The 27,451-nt window shown below is 36.5% G+C and overlaps 3 protein-coding genes across 6 annotated transcripts in view; 1 reads left to right on the top strand and 2 right to left on the bottom strand.

Moving 5' to 3' along the window:
- Positions 1 to 8,811, bottom strand: LOC107551628 (NAD kinase 2, mitochondrial-like). 3 transcript variants are annotated; one of them, XM_016233307.1, is made up of 13 exons: positions 8,595 to 8,811; positions 7,836 to 8,076; positions 5,129 to 5,217; positions 4,953 to 5,041; positions 4,783 to 4,864; positions 4,618 to 4,701; positions 2,767 to 2,903; positions 1,863 to 1,950; positions 1,582 to 1,725; positions 1,428 to 1,483; positions 1,247 to 1,300; positions 793 to 916; positions 1 to 509 (listed from the first exon to the last, which is right to left on the bottom strand). In XM_016233307.1, exons 2-13 carry the CDS (start codon positions 8,073 to 8,075, stop codon positions 374 to 376), a joined length of 1,323 nt encoding a protein of 440 aa, XP_016088793.1. In that variant the 5' UTR covers position 8,076; positions 8,595 to 8,811; the 3' UTR covers positions 1 to 373. The 3 variants fall into 3 exon arrangements, with proteins under 3 accessions (XP_016088793.1, XP_016088792.1, XP_016088794.1); XM_016233306.1 differs by having other exon boundaries at positions 7,836 to 8,811; XM_016233308.1 differs by having other exon boundaries at positions 1,582 to 1,677; positions 7,836 to 8,811.
- A 1,832-nt stretch (positions 8,812 to 10,643) lies between these two features.
- Positions 10,644 to 16,121, top strand: LOC107551598 (glycerophosphodiester phosphodiesterase domain-containing protein 5-like). Its single transcript, XM_016233264.1, has 12 exons — positions 10,644 to 11,080; positions 11,723 to 11,922; positions 12,198 to 12,301; positions 12,525 to 12,618; positions 12,850 to 12,909; positions 13,001 to 13,099; positions 13,175 to 13,268; positions 13,407 to 13,636; positions 13,713 to 13,877; positions 13,958 to 14,040; positions 14,166 to 14,245; positions 16,033 to 16,121. Exons 2-12 carry the CDS (start codon positions 11,743 to 11,745, stop codon positions 16,095 to 16,097), a joined length of 1,254 nt encoding a protein of 417 aa, XP_016088750.1. The 5' UTR covers positions 10,644 to 11,080; positions 11,723 to 11,742; the 3' UTR covers positions 16,098 to 16,121.
- A 1,598-nt stretch (positions 16,122 to 17,719) lies between these two features.
- Positions 17,720 to 27,451, bottom strand: part of myo7ab (myosin VIIAb) — a 35,984-nt gene continuing 26,252 nt past the window's right edge. For both annotated transcript variants that reach the window (XM_016233305.1, XM_016233304.1), the window contains 17 exons: positions 26,751 to 26,827; positions 26,338 to 26,387; positions 26,071 to 26,240; positions 25,706 to 25,896; positions 25,223 to 25,347; positions 23,056 to 23,213; positions 22,798 to 22,951; positions 21,966 to 22,121; positions 21,777 to 21,882; positions 20,398 to 20,511; positions 20,086 to 20,173; positions 19,896 to 20,002; positions 19,618 to 19,803; positions 19,414 to 19,530; positions 19,200 to 19,283; positions 18,484 to 18,603; positions 17,720 to 18,320 (listed from right to left, as the gene is read on the bottom strand). In XM_016233305.1, the coding sequence (XP_016088791.1) occupies positions 18,228 to 18,320; positions 18,484 to 18,603; positions 19,200 to 19,283; positions 19,414 to 19,530; positions 19,618 to 19,803; positions 19,896 to 20,002; positions 20,086 to 20,173; positions 20,398 to 20,511; positions 21,777 to 21,882; positions 21,966 to 22,121; positions 22,798 to 22,951; positions 23,056 to 23,213; positions 25,223 to 25,347; positions 25,706 to 25,896; positions 26,071 to 26,240; positions 26,338 to 26,387; positions 26,751 to 26,827 (2,096 nt within the window). In that variant the 3' untranslated portion in view covers positions 17,720 to 18,227. The remainder of the gene's footprint in view (positions 18,321 to 18,483; positions 18,604 to 19,199; positions 19,284 to 19,413; positions 19,531 to 19,617; positions 19,804 to 19,895; positions 20,003 to 20,085; positions 20,174 to 20,397; positions 20,512 to 21,776; positions 21,883 to 21,965; positions 22,122 to 22,797; positions 22,952 to 23,055; positions 23,214 to 25,222; positions 25,348 to 25,705; positions 25,897 to 26,070; positions 26,241 to 26,337; positions 26,388 to 26,750; positions 26,828 to 27,451) is intronic.

Here is a 27,451-nt window from a genome sequence, read left to right as displayed (position 1 = left end):
TTTCTACATTTACAAAATACTTCTGTGCATGTTTGGCACAACAGTATTTAAAAAAAGTTAAGTACATGTGCTTAAACATTTGCATCCATCACATTTCTAAAACACAGACAGCTGATATAGTGGTGTGACAATATAATGCTGGTGTTTATTTCTGAAGGCTGCAACCCAGAGGTTAATTTAAGCACTGACTACAGAAGTGAAATCCTGAGATAGATATATATATATATATATACACACACGACCTATAACTATAAATGTTCATTTCATCTGCAAACCCCATCCTCCCTTAAAACTTGCTGTCCATCTCAAAGTCTGGCTTAAAAGACAATTATTCAGTCCTCAATAAATAAAGAGTTTGATGTATCAAAAGGATTTAATCAAGAATGACAGTTCGCAACAGGTCCTCCTCATTTAAGCTGATTGTAGCAATGGCACCATCATTAAACTCGAAGGATGTCCCACCATCCACCACCATGCAGGCATCCCAGCACCTTGAGCGGACACAAACCCTACCGAAAACAAGAATATGAGCACAAGCACTGCATGTTTTCATCTTGCAGTCTTGTTTAGTCAAAAACATGGAGAAACAGTTAATGCATTAGGTATTATGAACTAACAATATAAACAAATATTTTTTACAGCATTTATGATTCAAAACGTTCAGGTTTGTTCACAGAACATTTATATTAATTTATACAATTTGAAATGTTAAAAATGTTTTTGTAAAACAATAAACCAAGATTAATACTTATTCAATCATTTACCAGACAGTTGTGAAAAGATGGAACTCACTTTTTGGCAAAACCTCTTTGTCGGCTATTGGAAAATACTCTGTTGACTATCGGCTCCCTTATACTGAAGAAAAGTTTGTCCTCCTCTGGGCCAAAGATCAGCGACTCATTGTATGTTTCAGTCACTGAACACAAAAAGAGAGACCACTTATTTAATGTGCAGAATGTTAATTTTATACATTTAAACTATTACAACAATGATGAAAAGTCATTTTAAAATACTAATGATATATTTCAGTCACTGAACAGAAAATATGAGTCATTTATTTAAATGGCAGATTATTAATTTTACAAATTTAAACAATTTTTAAAATGTCATTTTAAAATACAAATGATATATTTCAGTCACGGAGCACTACATTTTAATTGTATAAATTTAAACAGGATTTAAAAAAAGTTAATTTGACACTTATTTACACTTGTATTAAAAACAATAAAAAGTACTTTGAACTCACCACTCTCAATGAACTCCAGATTTAGAGGAACATCCAAACCTGTTTTTAATTTACCTAAGATACAGAAAAGATAAAGATCATGCTTGTAGCGGCTGACGATTATAAACTGTTCAGTCATAGATCATATGTAATGGAGAATATGTTTCACTTAGTTAAATATATTAACTTTTGAGTTTCTAACCTATTCTAAGGACATCCTCCACTGCCTGCTCCACGAGTTTATTAATATTGTAGGACCTGGATGAAGGAACAAAAATGATTTGGTAACTCTTACATCTCTTGACATTTTATGAAATGTTGTAAGATCACTTCAGTAAAGCACCGCTCTGACTCACCAGGCTTTCGATCCAGTTCCAGTGCAAATGCTAAGTCCTGAGCTCTTCTGCTTCTCCCACGGCCCGTCATCGATGGAGATTTCGTAGTATGAAGCCCTATGAAGTGAGAGGTTAAGATGGGGTTTGAAGGATTTATACTTCAACCTGTGGCAAACAGAAATCCACAAGTAAGGGGAGATGGGGGACGCATGGAGGGAAGGAGGAAAAGTGCTTGATGAAAAGCAGTCTTCATAGGTGGCGACTGGTTCTTTATATACAGAATGATGGGCAGGGATAAATACCTGGACGACAGGGACTCCCCAATGAAGATCTCATTGAGCCCTCGGACAGGGAGTAGGTGAGGCCTTTCAGGACTGTCGTGTGTCCTACCTGTCACAGAAATATGATAGCGTTGTTATCTTTGTGCCTCCTGGAACGATAGTTTTTGTAGTCTATACAACACAAAGATGACACAAACGTGTTAAGAGCAAAATCTTCTTACAAAGTAATAAATCAGGGTGGAGTGTTATTACCGCATACACACAACTTTTCCTTAACTGAAATAAAAATACAAAACTGGGAAAACTCTAGAATGAAGTAAAAAACATAAAAAAAAAAAAATTTGAAACACGCTATATTATAAAACTATTATGAAACAAGTCACCTGCATTAAACAAGAAAATGCCAGTAGACAAAATAATCAAAATCAAACTCTAAAGAAAACTAAAACTAATGAAATTAAGACACTGAATTAAACAGAAAATAAAATAGAAATTAAAATGATTTTTTAAATAAAATTTTTCAGTCTGTTAATTTAATATTTCATTATATTTGTACAAAACATAACCACATGTGCACAAAAAAGTTAATTATTTCATTTAATAATTACTGAATTCAGTAATGAAAATCAGTACAGCATATTTCATAATTTTTTATATTTTATTTAGTATATAATATTTTATAATTAATGTAATTATATATAATATATATTCATTTATTTTTATTTCCTTTTCAAAATGTCTCGTTATTGCACTGCAAAAAATAGCTCATTCTAATTACTGTAATACAGTAATAAAATAATCCTTTCTCTTTTGATTTTTTTGTGAAATAGAACCTGGAAATTTCTTGACAGTATTTGCAAAAATTAGAAGTGCGGCATAGAGGAAAGTTCTGTTGAGATAGCAAAGTGTACAACATGATTCGCACTGCTCTGAGTTTCTGTGGTGATGCGGTGCGCCTTGCTGTGCTGCTCGAGGCTCAGCTGCAGCTCATGCAGGTCCACTGGAGTCGGGTTGATCCCGGTGCCCTCCAAGTACATACGGATACGCTGACGCCACTGCCACCTAACGGATACATATACTTTTTAAAAAACAGAAAGAAAAAATAGAGAGGGGGTACATCATAGAAACAAAAAAAAAGCAGGTAGAATGATGATAAGAATAAAAAAGGGGACCCCAAAAAAACAGGCGGGGTTTAGCAGCTCTAAAGTGGCATCATATCGGTCAGGTTCAATCTTGCTAAATAGCAGCACTTAAACGGTCAAATGTTGCCTGTTACTTTTCTCCACAATGGTAAGGCTGGATCAATCACAGTCATTTATGATTAAAGGATAAACATTTAATCATTTTATAGAATTGGTTGGGGTGGATTTTTATTTTTATGTCAGGTGCTAATGATCAGAACTGATGTAAGGAATAATTGACGACGGGCCGTTGAATTATTAGAAAAATAATGCACACCCAAGGTGGTGTTACACCTCGGGTGTGCATTATTTTTCTAATAATTCAACTATGGGGGTAGAATTGTTGCTTAATTCCAAATAAATAGATTATGATCCACAAATGAGATCCACAAATAAATCTTAAAGTTTCAAAAACATGAATTAAATTCACAAATAAATACAATGAGATTTGCAAATAAAAAACATATTCACAAATATATATTTATGTCACAACCACAACTTTGCCTGGCATTTATTTGTGAATCGCGTCCTGTGCATTTGTAGATAGCTGCACGCATTTGTGAATCGCGTCCATTCAACGGCCCGGAGTCAATTATTCCGCTTATACTACGGTTGCCACACCTCAAGACATCGATCAGATGATATATTTAAAGGGATTTGTCTGGTTTTTGTACTTAAATCGCTATTGTGAGTAGGATTATTTCTTCCGCATCTCATCCAACGCCTCTTTTGCTAGTTCCAAAAACGTAATTTTAAAGCTGGTTATGGAGGCTTGAGCCGTTGATAGCATTCTAATGCAGTTATTAATGAAGTTATTAGAAAGAGAGCGAGAGAGACAGAGACACACAGAGAAAGTCCCTCAACATTTCTGCAGCAGCGTCTCTAAACAACGCTGTTATTATTACCTCGTTAGTGAGAAATGATGCTACACTATATAGGCTAACTGATACAATCAGTCAGGGCAGCGCTGACAACACCTTTTTGTGCAAACTGCGTGACGGTAGTGTGCGTGTGCGAGCACGTGTGATTGCAGTCATTCCTGTGTGCTGTATAGGTACTGTATGCTAATTTCCGTTATTACGGTTAACTATGCGAAGTGATATGGAACTGTAATGCGGTCAAGAGAGCTGCCTGGAACTACGTTCGCCGTGCGTTTCCCTGAAAATAATTGCACACCTCAGAACGTTCGTCAGCCAATCAGATTCAAGCATTCAACGCCCCCCCGTAGTATAAATAACTTATAATTCTTAGTGGACACATTTTTTTGTTGACATGGAAAAAAAAAAAAACGCCCCTAGCTTTGAATACGGCTTAATGGAAGATTTGGCTTTCTAAGCTACAAAGCACCTCCCCCAAGAGGAAGAAGACCAATCCTTGTCCCATAAGAAACAGTTATTAGCTAGTAACATTAGCTTTCCTGTGGGGTACATAGTCTATATCATACTTCTTTTTATTAAGAATTGCTCACTTGTACTAAAACTTTTTGAACTAGAAGTACTTTTGCGGAGTACTTCTGCAAGAGGTGTGGAAGAAAACAACTGAGTGCAAATTGGATTACTGTCGAGCGTAAGCAACAGTAAACAAGAGGTACCCACCTGAATTCACCCTTCCTGAGTTTCTGTAAGGCCTCAGAAAAGGCATGTGTATAGTGCACAGGTAAACACAGGTGACCTTCTGACCTTTATATACAAAAACACAGCTACATTATATATTTATAAAACCAATAAGAAACAAACTTATGATAGGATATTGTTTATTACCTTTCTGGGTCTGTATTGACCCCCAATACAGGTTTGTTCTTATCATACACTTTACTGGCAACTAGTAGCATGGTGCCATCACCTAAAAAATAAACAAGTCTATTAGAATTTACCAAAAGAGAAAATAAGTTAAAACTATCAAGCATAAAAAGGCAAAACCTGAGCTTTACCTCCAGCAGAGATGATGGCATCGGCCCATCGTACTGTGTCCTCATCATACTCTCCTCTTTTGACAATGCGCACCTCAATGCCTTCTTTCCTACAAAAATGAAAGGAGGATGGTTTTGAAAACTGTTTGAAAATTCCTTCAAACACTGTCAGTTTCCATTTCTGATCATCATCTTACTGTAGGCTGTCCACAATCTGTCCAACATTGAAGGTGTGTAAATTGTGTCTCTCCAGAAGCCCAATGTAACTGGATCCTTTCAGTGCAAGCTGTGAAGACAGATTAAATATCATAAACAATAGATTGCTTCTAAAAGGGGTCCTATTATGCTCTTTTACAAAGTCTTGATTTTGTTTTGGGGGTGTACTAGAACGGGCTTTCATACTAGGTTGTTCGAAAAACATTATTTTTCACATATTTTACATTATTACAACACCTCTCTCCCCAGTCTGGCATGAATGGCTCGAATAGTTCCTGTATCAAATGAAGGCCCTCCTTCTGAAATACGTGTGCTGTGATTGGTTAGCTGGGCCAGTGTGTGCTGTGATTGGTTAGCTGGGCCAGTGTGTGCTGTGATTGGTTAGCTGGGCCAGTGTGTGCTGTGATTGGTTAGCTGGGCCAGTGTGTGCTGTGATTGGTTAGCTGGGCCAGTGTGTGCTGTGATTGGTTAGCTGGGCCAGTGTGTGCTGTGATTGGTTAGCTGGGCGAGTGTGTGTTGTGCTTGGCACCACTCGGCGCCTGGTCGGGAAATGTCATGCTCTTTACCATAGCCGCCTGCGAGCTTCAGTGTAAATATTGCCTCAAAATCAAATCAATTTGAGCGCGATTTAAACCCGGATGATTGTAACCACTCTAAGTTCGTCGGCCTTGGGAAAGTTAGCGAGTCTCAGACATAGTGATAACACTCATTGCCTTCTCTAGTGCAGCTCAACCAGGTCTCGTCCCATTCGTCGATATTTGTGATATCACAAATCCCAGAAAATATGCATTGTAGTCCAAACGAGTCGTTCGTTGTAGTTTTTGAAAAGTGATTTCTGTTAAATAAAATATCTCCCTTTGAATTGGACTTTGAGCTTTGTAACTTTGCAGATCTTTTTTTATGCTCAAACAGCAATATTACAGACTAACTAAAGTTGAAAAAGTGAAAAAGCATAATAGGACCCCTTTAACACGGTCTTTTCACATTGTGTATAATGGGGTTAGTTGGTCTTGGACTTTTGCTGCAGGCATTGTTGGTGGGCTTTTAAATACTTAAGCCCAATTTGCTTGCTGCTGAATTAAACTGACAATAGTACCAGCAAAAAAAATAAAAGGGAAGATAAAATATCTGACTCCTTTTATTAAGAAATATACATTTTCCTATAAAACACTGTCAGTTGAATACTGAAAACAGTAGTGAAGTCAAAAGTATTAGATAAAATTATAGTTTACAAAGTTAACCCTTCAATACATCCAGATATATAAAGATATAATTTTTTATGACGATATTTATGTGTTTATCTAATATCCAAATATAAATATCTTAAGTAAATTCAAATATAGATAGAGGGCGGAGTGAAGCAAGAGAAGGTGTGGAGAGAGAGAGAGAGAGAGAGAGAGAGAGAGAGAGAGAGAGAGAGAAAGACTTCCCAATTATGGGAATTTGCACTCACAATTTATAAACATAACCGCATTACACAGAATAGAGTGCAACGGTCAGGTTACACAAAGTAAAATTCCCATTCATATTCTCCATATGGGAATTAATTTGAATGATAATTTGTAATCCTATAAGGACAGATCTACTGTGAGCTATGAGGTTAATCGATGGTATTTGCTTTTGCTGAAGCCATCAGCCTGCAATATTTCAACTTATTTTAATAATCACGTTTAACTGTGGAAAAAATACACTACCCATAATTCAGCAAAGAAATCTCCACCATTCAGAAAATGGCAACAAGCTAAATTGTGCCAAAATAACTCTTTAGTGCCCATCCACTCCCATAAAGCATAACAAATGACTTATGCTGAATTTGGAAATGCATAAAAGTGTACTACTTTTCTGCCATTGAAAGATATTGTAAAAATAGAAAGAGTAGAATGCTAGTGGGCAGATCTGAATTCAGCAATCAGTCCGTTTTCATATGCATGACATGACTTAAAATATTGATATGCATATTTTTCAGTATAGTTATAAAAGTTCAATATTTCTGCATCGTTTTTTATTTAATGACCTATTTGCAATGCTTCATGGGATTGCAGTTTGTAATACTTTTTTGTTGTTGTTGTTGTTTCAAACCACCCCGAAGCTGATTGCTTCATGGCTTAAAACTCTTAAATGAATAAATTTATTATTATTATTATTATATATTTTTTTGTAAATCCCTATGAGGAAAATGAATGGGAAAAATAATTCCCAAATCAAGGCTGCTGGAAAAGTGGGTAGGTCACATTTCACGATGCAAATATTACAGACACCATCGCCAGAGGATAGATTTCGAATGATGAGCATTTTGCAAGGGTTTTAAAGCAAAGGTTAATACACATTTCTTAAATGTTTATTACATTTATGACAATAAAAATACATATAGTACCTAAGGCTATTACACTATTAATACTACTATACACAAAAAGTCTGAAAGAACAATGTGTTAATGCGGAATGTATAGAAATGTGACGTTAATTTGTAGGGCAACCTTATTTGGGTTAGCCTATTTAGCGGGTGTACATTTCTAAGTAAATAAATAAATAAATAGCATTTTTTAGTAAAGTAAAAAGCCAGTGGTTAACATTACCTTAAGAGACTTTACGTCTATTTTTATACAGCACCCGCCTGAAAAGCATTAACAAGATAAACCGGTGTGTCTGATAAACAGGTGTATTCACCTCATCACAAATGTCTGCTTACCAGCTGTTTAAGGTCCTCCTCTGACAGTCCCGCATAACGATATCTCTGCTGCTCGAATTCATATCGTGTGGTCTTAGTCACAACCGCCACCTTCGCCGGGTTGAAGCCACATTCAGCTTGCGAAGCAACTTTACACACGGCTGTCTGATGAAAACACAGACGACTACAATAGCTCCCAGTGAAACCCGCCACTAGTGGATTTCCACAGGAAAGGGATTTCCTTAAAGCTCGGGATAGCATTCTACTACCGCAAAATAGTATTGGGGAAAATGACCAGAAACCACAAAATGAATTACACAATGAACATTGTCAGTCATTCAGTGCTTGAATCCTGTCCTCATCAGACAGACAGACAGACAGACCACCAGTCTACCACGGGCAATTCATTAAAGGGGCTTTACGGCTTCAATATGCTGCAGGTGCTTGGCAAAGTAAATTAAAGCGATGCAAATTGTACTAAACACACAAGACTGATTTATCTATGGGATTGTAAGGTGTTAAAGTAACCAGCAGTATTCAGTGACTGACAGTTAACCTGCTAACCAAGGCAAAGCACCTAATCTTACTTTCTAAACATATGGCCACAGCGGCTATGACTGTGATCTGACTAGCAGGTTGTCACCTGCTGGCTACGCAGTGTCTGAAGGACAGAAGGTCACAATTGCTGAAGGTTTCGTGCACGATGCCCTTTCTAAGTGTACGTGATCTAGCTGATTACAGCTGTCAGTTTTAGCATGACAACCTGGCCACCAACTCTACCTCTCCAAGCGCGGTGACCGATCACATCCCCGTCTATCTGCCCTCAGACATCTGAACGACGGAGAGCGCAAGTCTAAGCGATCCACGGAAACCTGGCGTTTAGCGTCTGCCGAAATACAGTACTTCAAAACACAAACTTGAGGCTAATAAAAACATCAGATCCCACACTCACGCATGCCGCCATCTTTAAAGCACGTAGCGCTGACTCGGTGGGCGTGGCTTTGGATAGAGTTTTTTTCAGAGCCATGGAAAGAGAGAGTTGCGTCAACGGAAGTCCAAAACGCTCGGTTGTCACGTGATTCACGTAGACCACAGTTTTGTATGTTTATTCAGAGTCCGCTTCATCTGAAGTCCTCTGAAGGGTTGGCGTCATTTCTTCACAGGTGTTGGGTCATTTGAAGTCTGAATATAGAGGCTGAATATAGTCAGCAGGAGCAATCTATAGATCACATCAACAAAATGTGATGTAATCATACTAGGGAACTGGCACTTTTTCACAAAGAGCAGGGAAAGACTTGCCAAAACCAGTGAAGAGACTCATTGTGAGGGTGATGTCTCTTTACAGGGAGTCTTCAGGTGGTTCTTGTTCTGAAAGCAAGATAGCGAAGGAGAAAAACACAGGAGAAATGGTTAAGTGATGCTCCATCACATTGCAGTCCTGTGGCATCTGCTCCTTCAACACAGTGCTTCTTTAGTAGCTAAGACGTTTAAGTATAAAATACAGTAATAATGTACAGGTTTACTGTAATTACTTCTATAATATAGTAGTGGTATATAATCCATTTTTGGACATTTAGCCTAGCATGATTCTGAAATGAAAACTGCTCACCTACATTAAACTTTTCATTCTCACTTTGGTCCATCTGCATCCTCTGCAATATATCTAAGTCTATTTAATAACTCCCCACCAGCAAAATCACTTAAATTACACAACGATGGATGAAACTGCATGAAGAGAATGAATAACATCCCGTAAATCTACTAATTAAGTGAGGCATAATCTAATGATAATCTGTTTTAATGCACAGGGTAATTTGATTAGCTGTGCTGATAATATACTATTTTGTTTTATAAATGTCATACCTTTCAAAAGTTCATCACAGCGGTCTCTTCTGCTGCATCTCTAAGGCGCTGATAGTATGAGCGCTAACTTCCGGGAACTATTGAGTGGCTCCACGATCCGCCATTGCTGTAAAAAACTGGTCCATTGGAGTGAACGGAGTTGTCACAACTCTCTCTCTCTACAGCTCTGGGTTTTTTTTGTGCTAGTGTGCCCATTCTGTACTGGCGCACAGAAGTCTAGGTATCTAATACGTTTATGGAGAATATCTCAACAATTTGAATCTAAACAAGGTTTCCAGATAACAATAAAAAAAAATTAATACAATAACTGAAAACCATGATATTGCTGTAACACTGGCTTTTCCATAGTTATTGATGACGCTAAAAAAAAGTATATAATAAAAAGTTTAATGACATGTAACATGAGTTCTTGACAAGAGTACTCAGTTTATTATAGCAGTTATAACTAATACTGAACTCAAAGTTGTGTAATGTATCCCCTATTTTTTTATGTACATCATATTATGTTTATTGTTTAAGCTCAGTAAAAAGTGTAATTGCTGACGAATGAGGTGGGGATTGAGCGTTCAGTTAATTGGATCTTCTTCCTTGCTTGGAAGGAAAGTCTGAGCTTGAAGTTCGAAGTGTCAAATAATGTAGGCGGACGGAAAGTTCGGGAAGACAAGACTCTCCTTCTAAAAACTTCTTGATTGTGGAGAAATAGTGGTACCTTGGATAACTGCCCAACAGGATGGACGAGAGTTCTTGCCAAAGACAGTGAACTACATTGAAATCTGAAGCAAGATAGTTTATAACCCTACACTCTTTAACAACGTCCCTTCTTGGAGTAGCCTGTCGCATTTGACAGTGACTTATATAGGATGCGCAAATAATTGCTATTTGTTATACGGGGATTTTATTTAGGGCTCCACTGTGCTTGTGTTGTAAATTTACGTTGCATTCGATTTACTGTTTAATAGACCAATGTATTTGATTATTAAAAATTGATTATTCATATCGATTTTTCAATTAATTCAAAATGTGTCTCCATACATCAGTAGTTTTCAGCTGTTTTCGTCAAGACTAGTGAACAATCACTCAAAAATGTACGTGCACTGAAAGTGCAAAGCGGCCCCTCTTGTTATGCAAATGCAATTACATTTAACAGACGCAGACGCACAATAACACTACCATTCAGTAGCGCAGAGACACAAACCCAAGCAGAGAAAATTTGATCTAGAACTCATATTTTTCCCCGCTCTCGTTACCCATAACTGCAGCGTCACACAGTTGGTCGGGATAGATCAGTGAAGAAGCTACGGGAGGTATTTCCTTTCACTTGAGAAAGAAAAGCGGACAGCACACGGACAGACGGACAGACGGAGACACCGGCGCGCTTGCTTCTGACCGGCTTCAGTTATTCGGTGAGATATTGAGCTACTTATCCTTTGCTCACACAGACAACATTTTGGTACGATTAATATACTGTGAAAAGCGATTATGTAAACAAGTTTGTCGGCTGTAGTGTCACCGTGATGTCCTTTCTGTGGGCTGTGGGACATTTGTGCTTCGCGTTATGAATACTTTTTTTGTTTAAAGGCTGAAAACCTGGTGTCTTCAATATTTGTAATCTACTTCTTTTCAGGCACATGTTGATTAAGGCATTAGTATGCAATGAGCCTTGCTGTAAATAAAATATCACTGAAAAATACAAATGCTGACCGCGGGAGGCAACTCTGCCAAAGTGAACCAATAGCAATTATTATTTATATTATAGATTAATTATTTAGTACAATTCCATCATTATTAGTGTTTTTTTTATTCTTTCAGGATGAGAGTCATATAGCCAAGTGTTGTATAATCAGCCTTGCATATGTAATGAAATGTAATTAAAATTGTACAATTGGAAATTACACTGGCATATAGCTGAAGCAAAGACAATATTACACAGTGACATTTTATAATATACCACACTGATTATTAGTAACATCATCTCAATGCTTTAAACATAAACTGTGTAAAATTATTAAGGGATGAAAGTAATTATTTTATTTATACATTGACAGAGCCCTCATTCATCTTGCTTATGGGCGCAACACAGACCGAGCCAACCCTGAAGTTGGGTAAACTGGAAATGGCACGCCAGAGGCTGCTACAGCGTTATGAGCACCAGCCCTTTGTCTCCTGTCTAGCTGGACTGTACGGCTGCCAGTGGAGGCGTTACCAGATCACACATGCTCAGCCTGGACACTGCTGCTGCTCTAAGGTGCTCTCATGGTAACTTATAATGCTGAGATTATTTAAAAATAAGCTGTTAAGCAAGTTAACTTGATCAAAGCAATTATGCATTGTCACAGTAAGAGGAAATTTTGATGCAAATAAAGTACTTCACAAAAATTCCTCTTTTTTTTGTGTCCTTACATGCCCATGTGTGATTATTCTAGTAATATTTAGGTCATGTTGAAAATGCATTGATAGTAAGCCAGATATTTATGCATTATATAATGGCTTAAAAAGGCTTAACTGTCTTTAATCTTTCAGCTGGAGTGTGGCAGTTTTGCTCTGATCGTTCTGACATTTTGTCTCAGTCTGGTGTTCCTGTACTTCTGGAGTGAAGCACAGAATGACTACAATGACTTTGACTGGTTTGTGTCATACATAAAAGATACATTTTAGATTTGTTATTGACTTCCATTATTCATTACTGTTAATTTTGTTTACACAAAGTTGTTTTCCAACCCGAAACATTTCTTTAATAGTTCAATAGACAGAATGACAATGGCACATATAATTTTTTAAAAAGATCTCTCAACTTAGGTAACTTAACTGGAATACACTAAAGTAATATTTCTCCTGCTTTGCCTCCAGGTTTAATTTTGGTAATCTGGGCTTCTGGTTTCCATGGTCCATAGTTTTGTTGATTCTTGCTGTTTTTTTGTTCACTTATGTTGCTGTTCTGCTGGTATGTGCTTTAAGAATTTTTATATATATATTTTTTTACAAAACACAAAACCCCACAGTTAAGAAATCACTATTATAGTTTAATGGTCTCCATTGTGACAGATTAAATGTACTTATTGTATCCTAGTTGTCAATGTTTTTTTTTTTGCTTTTTATGCATAAAGTCTCCATAGCAAGTTACTAAATGGTCCATCCGATAATTTGCTGGTAATAAATATGTTTACATTCACAGCTGCTGGCAGTTTGTCTTCTCTCAGATGGCCAGAGATTATATTTACACTGGTGTCACAAGGTAATTTCATCCACATCTCGTCTATGTAACAAACTAAAAGTCGGAGACTTTATGGTTTACACTTTTGAATTGATGGTATCTCTTTTGATAGATCGGGATCTCAGTGACTTTGATTCTCTCCATTGTGGCCTCATCTGTTCTCACAGATTTATGGAGCAAAGAGTGGATGACTGTACTTTTATCTTTTCAGGCATGTTTACTATCATAATATTAATATTGGAGCACATAACTGTGACATTTAATGTTCTCCATTCCCATTTGTCAGGTAACTGCTCCATATCTACACATAGGTGGTGTAGTTTTAATGACTCTATTATCTTGGCCAATAGCCTTGCATGTCTTCCGTATCAATATGAGAGGTAAGGATGAGTTTTTAGGTATAATATATTTCCAATAACCAAAAGGAAATATCCTTTTTTTTTAACCACCCTGATGCATCTTATGTCACAGAAAGTGCATATTTTTTATGGTGAATTATCTGCCTGTGTCTGTTTCAGTGAGAGGGATGGCCATCATTGTGCTGTACATAACTGTTCTAGTGACTCTGTTTTTGGTTCCTCTGGGCATGTACTCCCCCTGCATTAAAGAGAGGAGCAGTCTGGGAACAGCTCCTGCTTTAATTGGACACAGGGGAGCACCAATGGTACACTTCGTTATTCTTCTTAGGCTTTTCAGGTTCAAGCACCAACCTTTGAATATTAATGTTTTTTTCTATGTTAATATACTTTCTAGTTTTATATATATATATATATATATATACACACACAGTATATATATCATACATTGGGATAAACTGTATGTGACTTTTTATTGATTACAGAAAATACGCTGCTGCTAACATCAGCACCAACCTGTATGTGATCAGCCAGCCGTGGCTGTATTCTCTTGCCTGGTGCGCAGGGGCTCATTCTGTCGCCACTAATGCTGTTCACATCCTCAAGAACCTGCAAAGACCGCTCTTTCTCATGGTAAATGACACACATCTACAGTTCTCAGAGATTTGTCCATCCTGTTTTTTCCCTGTGGTTTTCCTCTCTGTCTCTCACAGACACCGGATGAGTACAGGCTTATGTGGACTCTTACTGACATCACTTCCCTTATTCTTGTCGTGATTATCTTTGTGTTTCACTGGTGAGTCTAAGCACAGAATTTACCACATCTCACTGTGACAGTGAACATGTAGCTGCAGTCCGAAATCACTCTGTAGTCCATACAAAAGACACTATTGTAGGCTGTTAATGGTGATGTATTTGCAGGTGGAGGGAGCGTGGGTTGGCTCTCAGTGTGGACAGCAGTTCAGTAATTGAGAGTGGGTCCTACAGACAGTTCAGGACAGGTAAGAGGCATTTAATCTTTTAAACCACCTCTTAAGTCAAATTATTGAATTATTATTTGAATAGTTCTCAAAAATGAAAAATTGCTGAAAAAAAAAGACTCTTAGATTGTTTTATTTATCACAGTAAACCCCCAAAAAATTTACTCATAGCCAAGTCATCCAAGATGTAGATGAGTTTGTTTTTTCATTGGAAAAATGTACATCAAAATACTCGCCAATGGATCCTCTGCAGTGGATGGGTGCGGTCAGAAATTAGAGTCCAAACAGCTGATAAAAACATCACAATAATCTACAAGTAATCCACACGACTCCAGTCCATCAATTAAAGTGCCCCTATTATCCCATTTCGAATATTGCCTTTCAGGCAGTGTGTAATGTAGCTGTATGTGAATGCAAACGATCTGCAAAGTTGCGAAGCCGAAAGTGCACGATAAATAAAGTTATTCTCCCAAAAGAAAGAATCGACTCTGAAAAGTCTAAACGAGTCATCAGTAATTCGAAACCCATGGCTACACGTCACGGGGTAACACATTTGCATAATGCCCACCTTCTACGTTTACCGGCCGCGCCGCAAACAACTTGACCCGCCCTCAAACTCTGTACTGTAGCTTGTGTGTGGTTAACATCATGTCGAGAAGACGCTGTGTCCTACGCTGTGCAAGTAAATTTGTTTTATTTTCACTTCCAAAAGATGAAGCTGCAAAGAATCAATGGTTAAAATATTTTTTTTCCCACTGTACCGCAGCAGTACAACCCCAATCTTTTTTTGTGTTCCCGTCATTTGACTGACATCTGCTTCTCTAATCTCGGGAGTTCAATGTGAGATTCACAAAACTCTTGCCCTTATAAATAATAGATGTTTATATTTTCTATCGAGCATTCAAAATACGGAACTATAGCAATGGGCATATCGTTTCTGACACACGCTGTATGCGGTAGACCAATCACAACAGACTGGGCCATCTGACCAATCAGAGCAGAGTAGGCTCACAGAAAGGAGGGATTTAGAGAGATTGAATCTTAGAATGGCTTTGAATGATTTGTTTGAGAATCATTGGAAAACAAAGGGATATTAAATGCATATTTTGAGAAAACGAAAGTGTTTTTGACCTTGCATGCATGTAAACCTATTGTAGGAGACTCCCAAAACAATATTAGGAACCTTAAAAATGGCATAATAGGGCCACTTTAACGTCTTGTGAAGTGAAAAGCTGCGTGTTTGTAAGAAACATCTCCATCATTAAGGCATTTTAACTTTAAACCTTTGCTCCTGACAAAATATGAATCCATAATCCATAATAGTGCTTCCTACAGTGAAAAAGTCCATCCCCCGTTGTCCTCTCACTTCAAAATCCACTGACATATTTGTTTAGAACTGTTTTCGCTTGTAAATGGTGCTTAATCTTTGCATAGCTCTCTCCTCATTCAGAGGAGATGACATTTTCACTGGAAGAGGCAATATTATGGATTATTAGCCAAAAGCAATGGTTTTAAATTAAAATTATGGATTTGTGTCTTACAAACACACAGCTTTTCACTTCACAAGATATTAATTGATGGACTGTAATCGTATGAATTACTTGTCCAGCTGTTTGTACTCTCATTCTGACGGCACCCATTCACTGCAGAGGATCTATTGGTGAGCAAGTGATGTAATGCTAAATTGTTCCAAATCAGGATTCTGGATGGGCTGAGGGTGAGTAGATTTTCATTTTTGGGTGAACTATTCCTTTAATCTGAATCTTCAAGACCATAACGCTGATCATATTTCACATTCCCATGAACAGATATGAATGATGTGTGGTCTTTATCCAACATGAGTGCCTCTGACAAGCAAGAACCATCTCTTTGAAGTGCATGATGAAGTGTTCTGGTTCATATTCTGCTTGTCTGTCATTTAGTGATCAAACACTTACAATTTATAAACTGTAAGGGTGATTTCAATGTACCACATAAACAGTGGTTTATACTGGCTTAACTGAACATCAGTTACAGTTTTATATATATATATATATATATATATATATATATATAAAACTGTAACTGATGTTCAGTTAAGCCAGTATAAACCACTGTTTATGTGGTACATTGAAATCACCCTTACAGTTTATAAATTGTAAGTGTTTGATCACTAAATGACAGACAAGCAGGCTGTCTTCATGTAATATTAATGGGATACATACAGTTAATAAATGCTTAGTTCTAGTGACTAATCTTGCACCTCATTTGAATTATGGCCTTTTGCAAGCCCCAGGTTTTATCAATGCTAGTGTAAAGGTTTCCATTTCAAGCATGAATGGAAATATTTGTCATGTCGATGAAACTCACGTTTCCTTCACTGAAATATTGGTGGATCCATTGGTTTTGTTTAATCTCAAGTGGTATTTAAAATACATGTCATGGTTTTGGCTGAATCATTACTCCTAGACAATAGTGTAAGAATCCAAGAGGTCATAAATTATTTTTATGCTAACATTTTGTAATTTAATACACGTCTAATTCAGTATCATATTTAAGCCTCATAAGATCATTCAGTGTAATCACTTTTTGGTTATTGCAATATGTTTAACTCATACGTACAATCTTGTTATTTTTATTTCTTGAATAAATCTTGTGTCTGATTAAATTCTGGCAAGAGCATATTGTTTTACACTGAGTTTAGCAAAAAACTACAAAACTTTACACAAACTACAAATTGTGTTGTTATTAAGTAAACCTATTAAAAATATTTTTTGTTAATTGAAATAAAGCAAAATAAAATATAATTATTAGTTGAAAAACTTAAACTAAAAAAATGGGAAATGTTGTCATGGCAACTTACTGAAAATAAGTTGAAGTACTAAAATAAATTAAAACTGAAAAAAAAGTTAAATAAAATATATTAAAAAACAATGAAAAAAACACAAAATGACTTAAAAATTAAAAAACATCTGAATATTAATAATATATAAACAATATTAAAATAACACTGATTACAAAATTTGACAGTCATTTATAACTAGACCTATTTTATAAATAAAGGGGTTCATGTCACGCGTGTAGCATTCAAAGGATCTAATTGTAAAGTGATTGATCATATGATCGTAAATCATTGATCAATTATTAAAATAGCCCAGCTATCTCATATGTTATTGTTTTATTTATAAACAGCAGCTTCCAACACAAGAAAATTGGAATGACCAGAATTACAAACTAGCAATACAGTACATACGTTCTAAAAAAAAAAATAAAAAAAAAAGAATAAATAAATTGGACAATGTCCAATCTTGTGTATAAATTATAATGATTGTTGTCATATAACTGATCATTTAATTTATAAGACACATTCTAATATGCATCTCTGAAATACCTGGTCAAGCATTTACAAAGGTAATAAAGTAATACTATTCAGAAAAATTAAGAGGATATATTTTTAGACTGAATAAAATTTTGTTATCATTTGGTTAAAATTAATAATAATAATCAAATCAAATCATTTCATTAAATTAATTCATGTATCAATCAGTTCAATAAGTGCTGACCTAGAGGTCAAATATGACCAGGAGGAGAATCTTGTACGTCTTTAAGCTAAGGAGTAAAACCAAATTCTGCAACATTTCCATATCTTTATAATGCATTTCATTGGCAAAATGAGATGTGCAAATCATTCACAAATTAAATAACTGAAATCATGAACTTGATCTGACTTAATAGACTTTCAATTTGGTATCACAGTAAAAACCATACGAGGGCCTAAAACTTAAAGGCAACAAGTGTTTTTGACTGTCAATTTATCATGTTCTTCATTGACATTAAAAGACTGAGAAATGCTATAAAATAAATTAAACTCGCAATTTACAATTAAGGCTCCAGCATGAAAAAGTAACAACACTAATGGCAGATTCAGTTTATCTTCATGTATCAAAATTATGGATCTAGGATGTAGTAAGAACTGAGTCTGTGTGCTTATAAATAAACAGTGCACTATTATAAGCCTTGCATGTTACTTATTATTTACACGTGAACTGCGCTGCTTGGTCATGGTCGTCAACATCTGACTGATGTAAGACGTAAGAAGATCGTCCATCTTGTATCCCTGTGGATAGTAAGGAAAGTCAGTTGATAAAGTAAGCCACACCGCAAACTGCATGTCTTTTAGAAAGGAATAGCTGGTGCATTTGCGTCACCAAAGTACCATGATATTACCATCTGATACCATCACTGTACCACCACAGTATTTTATGAAAGGGGTGACTCACCAGTGAAGTCTCACACAGCAGTTTGCTGCCTCTAACCAGGTTACCAATGGTAATGTGGAAATAGGTATGTCCACTACTCCAGTTAGAGATTTTGGTGAAGGGATGTGTGCCCAAAATGTCCTGCAGACAGATGGTATATCTGTATTCAAAGGTTTTTACAAAAGGGCCTAATAATACATTTCTGGAGATTTTTGACTCAAAAGAGGGAGGTTGGCCACTTTGCGTTAGTCTTTATTTATGTTACTGCAAGGTAAGTGTAACATCAGCATTTAAATATGAATGCTAAAATGCTAAAATAAAATACACTACCAGTCCAAAGTTTGTAGCCAGTAAGATTTTTTTTTTTTTTGTAAAAATATACTTTTATTCAGCAAAGACACATTAAATAAAAAATTGACAGTAAATTGTTACAAAAATAAAAACAATGCTGTACTTTTGAACTTTATATTCATCAAATAATCCTGGAAAATGTATCACAGTTTGCACAAAAACATAATATGTATTAAAACAGAAAACAGTTATTTTAAACTGTTTTCAAATAATATTTTACAATATTACCAACCAGCCTTGGAAAGCACAAGAGACTTCTTTCAAAAACAGAAAATCTTACCAACCCCAAACTTCAACAGTAGTGCACATAGTAAAGTTTGTACATTAGGCTAAAATTACAATATATTAAATCTGCCATTTACATACATTGGTCTGTGTAAACATACCTTTGTTTTTGGGTCAATGAGAGTAACACCATGCTTGTTGATAGCTATCAAGAGGACTTCTGGGAAATTTGGATCTGAGGATTGCTGTGGGACAAAATCAGACATCATTAAACCACACTGTCAGTGCGTTTTACACAACATAAGAAATCAAATTCTAGAATCGAAGACAAGGTAATTTTGTTTGCATAGTATTTAGTTAATTCAACAGTCTTGCCTTGACTTCAAAAAATGCAGATCCAAACGTAGGCCACTTGTAAATGATTTCCAGAAACATCAGTTTTGCTTCCTCTCGAGATTTCCCTGAATGCTTATTGAAGTACGTAACGACAGGCTGTAGAAGAAACAAAGGCACCCTTCACTGCATTCACTTGTCATAAATGGATGGCTGTATGGAGCAGGACTAGTGTTGCTCACTCACCCGTTTCCAGTCATCGGGTGACAGCTGATGGATCATGTCCTGAGGGACCAGCTCCTTCAGCATCTTGGTGAAGTTATGAAACTGTGATTTGTCCTCTTCAAACCTCACCCTGTAAATGAGCGCAGTCAGCTGGAACGCCTCTTCAAGAGAGCACTTGTGGTAGCCCCGCAGATACTTTGGGAGCTCCTAAAGACAGTTTAGTATAATGGAGGTGTCACACAAAGTGTTTAAAAGGGAGCTTAAATTCACAGATTGAGTACAAAAAGAGAGTTTTGCACCTGGAAGTAATGGAAAATGGAGTCAGCCATGGGATCTTTGCCTGGAATGGTGTTGCTCCACAGTTTCTTCATGAAAAACACTTGGTAGGTCAGTGAAGGCACTGTGCCTACAAAACCAACAGAATCATTAAGGCCTCTCATGTCTACACTCAATATATTGATCATTTTAATGAACAATACACATAATCACCATCTTTCACAGTTCTGGCTTTTTTAATCCAGTCTGTCAGATGTCGAACAAAGTCAAAGAAGAAATCTCCTTCTGGCACACTGATCACCTGAAACGTTTAACCCAATATTGACATATCAAATAAGACATCTTACATTAAAATACACACACATACTGACAACTAACTGCTGACTACAGGACATGTGTTTTAAGAAACTCTCAGGAGAAAGCTGTAACATAAAAATCACCTCCTGGGTTATTTAATGTGTCATAACCTCATACAGAACACCTTCATCTCAACTGAACAGACATTTGACAGCTCTGTAGCCTCACCTTGTCAGAAATTTTGACAAACAAGCTGAAGCCTTCAGAAGATTGGAGCATCATTCTGCCAGTGATGTTCAGACAGAAATCTTTGGCTTTTGTGCTTGATTCAACTTCAAAAGCCTATTCATAAATAAATACATAAATAAAAAGACACTATTAGACGCACAGTGTGTTATGTGGGGAGTACATTTGAGCATGTATACAAACAGTAGGGGGCAAAAAGCCTGAGACTACTTGTGTAAATCAGGTAAAACAACGTTTTCTTTACTTGAACCAAGATTAACCTTACTGAAATAAACTTATTTTATTTCAGGTAGTTGCAAAGGCAGCATTTCCCATTTTTAGTTTAGCACTAGTACTAAAATAATAAAAACTAAATAAACTAAAATTAATAAATACAAATTAATTACAATTTAGGCATATTAAAACAAAACTTAAAAAAATAAAATGACTAAAACAAACAAAAATGAAAGTGAAATCTAATTCAATATATTAACAAAACTATCGTTGATACTAAAATAAACCTGGGGCCCGTTCTTCATATGTCACTAACTCAGTTAGCGGGATTTGATTGTTGATGATTTGGCATGATCTTGGATTGTTTGGTTCTTTCGAAGCTCATCCTGGACTTGCTGTCATAGCAACAGGTCCGTAAGCTTAAACCTGCTTGGGAGCAGGCTTATTTCATGTAAACAGGATTAGATCGCATCTTTTTAAGCAGAATTGATACTTAAAATCAGTCCGTTACCAACGCTACTTTATTACAAGAGTACCCTACTAATCCAGGGACAATAATTTAAAATAATAATCATTTAAAAATTAATTTAAAGATAATATAATACTGTTGTGTAGTCTTTAATACTACAGACACAGCCAGTTAATGCTGTCAAGTAACAAATGTGTTCAAATATAAAATTAAATGAATTGCTAATTACATTGAAATAAAAATGTAAAATATTAGAAATCGTGAATATAAATAATTGGGAATCATGTAAAAAATTTAAATAAAATAAAAACAGTGCACATTTCATTTATCATAACATTTATGTAGTTTTGTTCGCTTGGCTGTTTCCTTATAAAAGTCCAAAAATTTGTTTTTCATCAGGTGTCTTTTTAATTTTATGATGTCATTATTGATTCCCACATGATTCCCACTTCATCTCTTTTCTGCCGTTTTCTCCAAAAGCACCACATAACTCTGTGCTTAATTGAGGATTCAAATGAGGTCAGAGCACAATGGGGCGTTCTCTCTGTTTCCTCAAGCATAAATAAACACAGCCGGGCATGAGAGAGTAAGAGAATATCACCCCCACAGGAGGCTGGATACAACGTACACTACAAGTAACAGATTACAAAAAGCCTAGAGTTAACATGAAAACTCTCACCTCATCAGTGTCATCAGGGAAGTACACTTTGTGAAAGATCTGGGTTGTTTTGTGTTGAATGGCCTCCACTTCTACAAGGTGAGGAGGATACTTTCTGGATCCATTTCTGTCCATGAGGAAAAAATGTTTTAAGGGAATTCCATGCAGCATTGGAGATAGATGTTTGTATGTGCTGCCTGTGAGAGTTACCGCAAGGCTTTCTGCAGTCTCTGCATGCAATCTGGGGCGACTGGATGATGTTTCTTGGATTGCAGGAACTTTTGGACATGAGGAAGCAACATGTTACTGGGAGGAAAAAGCCCAGTGCAGAGCCAGAGAAGCTCCCAGCCCTTCTCCTCACTGTATCTGAACACACAGAACTGCTGTCAGCTGACTCATTAGTCAACAACAATGTTAACATTGTTAGGGCAAAGCAGCTTTGGTCATTTGCAAGTTAACCACTAGGGGACAGACTGATACAGATTTATTACACACATTAACTGTTTTCACAGTCTGTGCGTAACCTGGGAACAAAGATTTTCATGCACAATCATAATTTATCGAAACATTTGCATGTATATATAAGATAAAATTTAAAACAAAATCACACATATGCAAAACATTGAAAACATTTTAAATAATCTACCAAAGCCATTATAATCTGTATAAAATTAATAGTAAGAATATATATATATATATATATATATTATAGAAAATATTTTTAAAATAATAATGATAATAATACTAATAAAAATAAAATTAATAACAAAAATAACTGTGGTATACATAATTTGTTTATATAATTTAATAATAATATAAAAGTGTATATATTATATATAATTAAAAAAATTATTATATATTTGCCAATTATATAAAAATAATACAACATTTATAATATAATATTATCATTCAAAAAATTTGTTTTATTACTTTAAAAAGTAATAAAATACTTTTTAATAAAGACTTTTAAATCCTAAAATAAATAAATAAACATAACAGACTAGATTATACACTGTATCAGCTTCAACTGGGAAAAACCTACTTAACATTATTCTCGGTCAGTTGCTTGATGATCTGACAGAAGATTTCATCCTTCAGAGGTTCAGCCTTTAAAGCACCCTCAAAGATCTGATCAGTCAGCTCATTGACTGAACGGCTCCTCTTCGAGGGGTAGTCGCCCATGTACTTCATGATAGGTATGACAGAGTCAAGGGCCAAAATGAGGGAACTGCAGTTATAAAGTTAACACTATTAAATGTCAAAATGTTATAAAGTTAACACTATTAGATGCAGAGGATATCAATAAAGGCCTGGCAGGCATCCTGGGACAGCTCTTCATGATTGAGAACTTTTTTCAGCAAAGGCTGTTTGAGAGGTTCTCTGGTGCAACACCACAGTTTATCCTTCCCTTTGCCTTTATTGATGATCACACGACTCAGTGTGCTCTTGGAAGGCAGTCTAGAGGATGGAAAGATACCAGGAAATGTAATGAATCCAGAATTTAATAATAAAAAAGGTAATGCAATGAAATTAAAATGCACAATGGTGAAATATGTGACCCAGGACTACAAAACCAGCCTCAAGTGTCAATTTTTTAAAATTGAGATTTATACATCATACATTTATACATCACATCATTTATACAACATACTAAGCTTTAAATAAGCTTTCCATTGATGTATGATTTGTTAGGATAGGACAATATTTGGCCGAGATACAACTATTTGACAATCTGGAATCTGAGGGTGCAAAAAATCGAAATATTGAGAAAATCGCCTTTAAAGTTGTGCAAATGAAGTTCTTAGCAATGCATATTACTAATCAAAAATTAAGTTTTGATATATTTATGGTAGGAAATTTACAAAATATCTTCACGGAACATGATCTTTACTTAATATCCTAATGATTTTTGGCATAAAAGAAAAATTGGTAATTTTGACCCATACAATGTTTTTTTTGGCTATTGCTACAAATATACCCAAGAGACTTAAGACTGGTTTTGTGCTCCAGGGTCACATATAATCATAGGAGTGGTGCATGACACAAAGATATTGTGCAGTTAGGGTTAGGTATAGCCATGGGCGACATTTGACTCTGGAGTCAGGGGGGCAAGAAAAAAAAAACAATCAGCAGTCAATCCAACACAGTCAAGAATAACTTAAAGAGGTTGGCTATTGCTACAAATATACCCAAGAGACTTAAGACTGGTTTTGTGCTCCAGGGTCACATATAATCATAGGAGTGGTGCATGACACAAAGATATTGTGCAGTTAGGGTTAGGTATAGCCATGGGCGACATTTGACTCTGGAGTCAGGGGGGCAAGAAAAAAACAACAATCAGCAGTCAATCCAACACAGTCAAGAATAACTTAAAGAGGCTACTGACTTGAATGGTGATGCTTTCCGTTTGTCAGTTGATGGCCTTTCATTTTTAATTAGAAATGTGCACACTGCTTTTCTGATGTTCACTGAAGTTTTCCGTGTCTTTTTCCAGTGTCACTTGAAATTTTTCTGTTTTGAATCGTTGTTACCAAAGGCGAGACACGTGAGGGAAAAATAAACGATCCGTTGTGGGACTATATTCTGTCATAAATCGCATACCATTCATTGCTGAACTTTCTATGGTTTGTTACTGGAAATGAAATGAAATTACTGGTTGATATGTCCCGATCTCGAAAGTTTACACACGCTTTTGGTCCCTGTGGAGGTTTGGCCAGGACCGGTTCCAGAATTAAATCAACATATTTTATGTTCCGTCCATTGGTACTCACTGCTATTTCGAGAGTGAATCCTGCATAAATATGCGGATGTCATTCCCGAAACTTTGCAGGGTGTAGCCTATGTGTCCGAAAAACTAAAGTTTCATACAAATTCTGAATGGATTATACCCTAGAAAGTGTGCAAAGTGCGCTCCCTTTATCAATAAAAAGCTTCACTCATCTTCATCGCGATCATACAAAGTTCCGATATAATAAATGAAGCTCTCTAAACTGCACAATGAATCTCTTATTTACATCGGGTCTGCACTTAGTCATGAGATGATTCACAAGCGTGCAAAACTGCACTTAAAAACTGCAGCGCTTTCAGCGGTGAGTGAATTCTGACAAAACGTTTCTGATTGGCCAATGCATTTAAGAAATCAACAGATATGTCTGTGACTGGTTACATTGCTCAACACTGCAAAAACACGTTGAGGGTATTTAGCGCTTGGCTAAGGGCTCCAATTGCAGTGGGGCCGACATCAAGGATTCCATGACTAACAATTTGCCCCCCCCCCTAATGTCGCCCATGGGTGTAGGTTTAATTAATCCTTTATTGGCCAGATGTTGATGCTGATTGGCTGGTAAGGCCCTCCTCCCCTCTAGTAATATAATAAACCTTTTTGTTTGCACTAAACCTCCTTTTCTCCTCTCTAAAACATTCGGACACAACAAAGGGAGGAAAGGTCCTGAAGAAGGTTCAAACACCTGAAGTGATCGTAGGAGAACTCCTCTAGAGTGTATGGCTGAACCTTCTCCCCACTGTCCAGCAGATTCTGATGGGACAAACTGATAGAGTCCTTACGCTGGTCTGGGGACATGGTAATCAACGACTGTAAGAAACAGAAATTAGAAGGTCAAAGAGACTATTCAATATCTCAGGTGTTCCTTGAGTGTGAGCAAGTGGCATATTTTGGTGCAAATGCTTGTGTTTTGACCATGAAAAATGATTTTCTAAGTTAAATACAATACACTGCCAGAAAAAAATTTGCAAAAATTATACCATTTGGGGTGCAACAGCTTGTAACACTTAAAGGGACAACTTTGTGTATAATTAGCACCTTAGAGCAGTGATATGTACCGTTAAGGTACTACTATGAACCATTTAAGAGCACATAAGGCACAAAGTTCTAAGGGCACATTTTTTTCTGAAAGCGTACAATGAAATGTACTGAATGAAAATTCCCTCACCACAATATCATACTGTGGCCTGGTGATGGTGGGCAGCACATAGACGCTGTCTGCAGGGAAGTCTCCTCTTTTTTTGGTTCTATCATTGACCCCGTGAGCCCATCCTGAATTCAGGACCTGCTCTCCAGTGTGCTCATCCAGAAAGATCAGATCTCCCTTTGAGAATCTCAGGAATGAAGAGTCATGTCCAGCTGGGAAAACAAACAAAAACATAAGTGTTTCTGTTCATCTTCTAGATGTTTTATTGATTATACTGGACCTTCTTGTCTTGACCCAAAGTCTGTTTGGGGCTGAATCAAATTCAATGGTTATGTCCTTGGTTTCTAGTGCAATTTTAAACCCAACTGCTGCCCATATGTGCTCACCAGGGTAATGGCTGTCCACCAGGGCCACCACAAACTTTGACCTAGAACGCAGGCCCTCTAGAAAGGTGACAACCAGGTCACGGATGTCTTCGGCATTGTTGGATGTGAAGGTGTACTCATCTCCTTTAATGGTGGCCAGAGTGAAGCTCTGTCCCTGCAGCTTTCCACCTCTGCATCCACACGATAGATTGAGCAAAACTAGTTAAATGACAATATAGAGAACACTTGGATCGAATGAAGTGGCTTTGGTTGGATAAGCTACTGCACCTGCTGCTGGAGACTGCAGTGATCTCTGGGAAAGAAAGGTCCAGAAGGACCTGCTCCTGCTCATCCACAAAGTAGACTCCGGTCCAGTTCACTGCCACTATAACATCATTCTTTGGGAGACTAGGCCCTGCAAATGAACAGAAACAATGGCCTGAGAGTTTTATCACACCCAATCTGATCAGTATGTCTTACTATTTTTTTAATATGATTTACAGAATAACTCATAACGCATTATTCACTTTGTTCCATGCAATTACAATGAATGGGCACCGAAGTTTTAAAGTTTCAAAAATGCCATATAAAAGTATCATATAAACAGTCTGTATGACATTGATTTTAAAAAATTGATAAACAGAGTCATCTCAACATCTTGACTCAGAAATGAACTCTGGGAAAGAAAGGTCCAGAAGGACCTGCTCCTGCTCATCCACAAAGTAGACTCCGGTCCAGTTCACTGCCACTATAACATCATTCTTTGGGAGACTAGGCCCTGCAAATGAACAGAAACAATGGCCTGAGAGTTTTATCACACCCAATCTGATCAGTATGTCTTACTATTTTTTTAATATGATTTACAGAATAACTCATAACGCATTATTCACTTTGTTCCATGCAATTACAATGAATGGGCACCGAAGTTTTAAAGTTTCAAAAATGCCATATAAAAGTATCATATAAACAGTCTGTATGACATTGATTTTAAAAATTGATGAACAGAGTCATCTCAACATCTTGACTCAGAAATGAGCAAGTACTCCTGCGTGCCTGTATGTTTTGGACATGTCCAGCTTTGTATAACTTTTGGAAATCGATCTTTGATGCTTTCTCAGAAATTATAGAATTGCCAATAGATCCATCTCCTTTTATTGCTATATTTGGCATCACAGCACAGAACATGCGTCTAAGTGGTTATAATTGTAAAATGTTGGCCTTTTCCACTTTACTTGCCAGAAGATTAATATTGCTTAAATGGAAGGACCCTCTTCCCCCCATTTTTTCTCATTGGATTAAGGACGTCATGCAACATCTTAAACTGGAAAAAATAAGATACTCACTTCAAGGGTCAACGTTCCCTGTGTGTGGCGACACGCTGCGATTTTAGTTTTAGGCTTTG

Source organism: Sinocyclocheilus grahami, unplaced genomic scaffold (assembly GCF_001515645.1).
Source record: "Sinocyclocheilus grahami isolate Dianchi unplaced genomic scaffold, SAMN03320097.WGS_v1.1 scaffold428.1, whole genome shotgun sequence".
Lineage (NCBI taxonomy): Eukaryota > Metazoa > Chordata > Actinopteri > Cypriniformes > Cyprinidae > Sinocyclocheilus > Sinocyclocheilus grahami.
The sequence above is the reverse complement of the archived record's forward strand: the minus strand, read 5'-3'. Positions and strand labels throughout refer to the sequence as shown.

Coding starts and splice junctions, on each gene's coding strand:
- LOC107551628 (XM_016233306.1), bottom strand. CDS start 8,075: ATGCTATCCCGAGCTTTAAGGAAATCCCTTTCCTGTGGAAATCCACTA. Junction 5,218..7,835: donor AGGAGGACCTTAAACAGCTG/GTAAGCAGACAT, acceptor CTGTCTTCACAG/CTTGCACTGAAAGGATCCAG. Junction 917..1,246: donor TCTGGAGTTCATTGAGAGTG/GTGAGTTCAAAG, acceptor TTTTGTGTTCAG/TGACTGAAACATACAATGAG.
- LOC107551598 (XM_016233264.1), top strand. CDS start 11,743: ATGGGCGCAACACAGACCGAGCCAACCCTGAAGTTGGGTAAACTGGAA. Junction 12,302..12,524: donor GACTACAATGACTTTGACTG/GTTTGTGTCATA, acceptor CTTTGCCTCCAG/GTTTAATTTTGGTAATCTGG. Junction 12,910..13,000: donor ATTTACACTGGTGTCACAAG/GTAATTTCATCC, acceptor CTCTTTTGATAG/ATCGGGATCTCAGTGACTTT.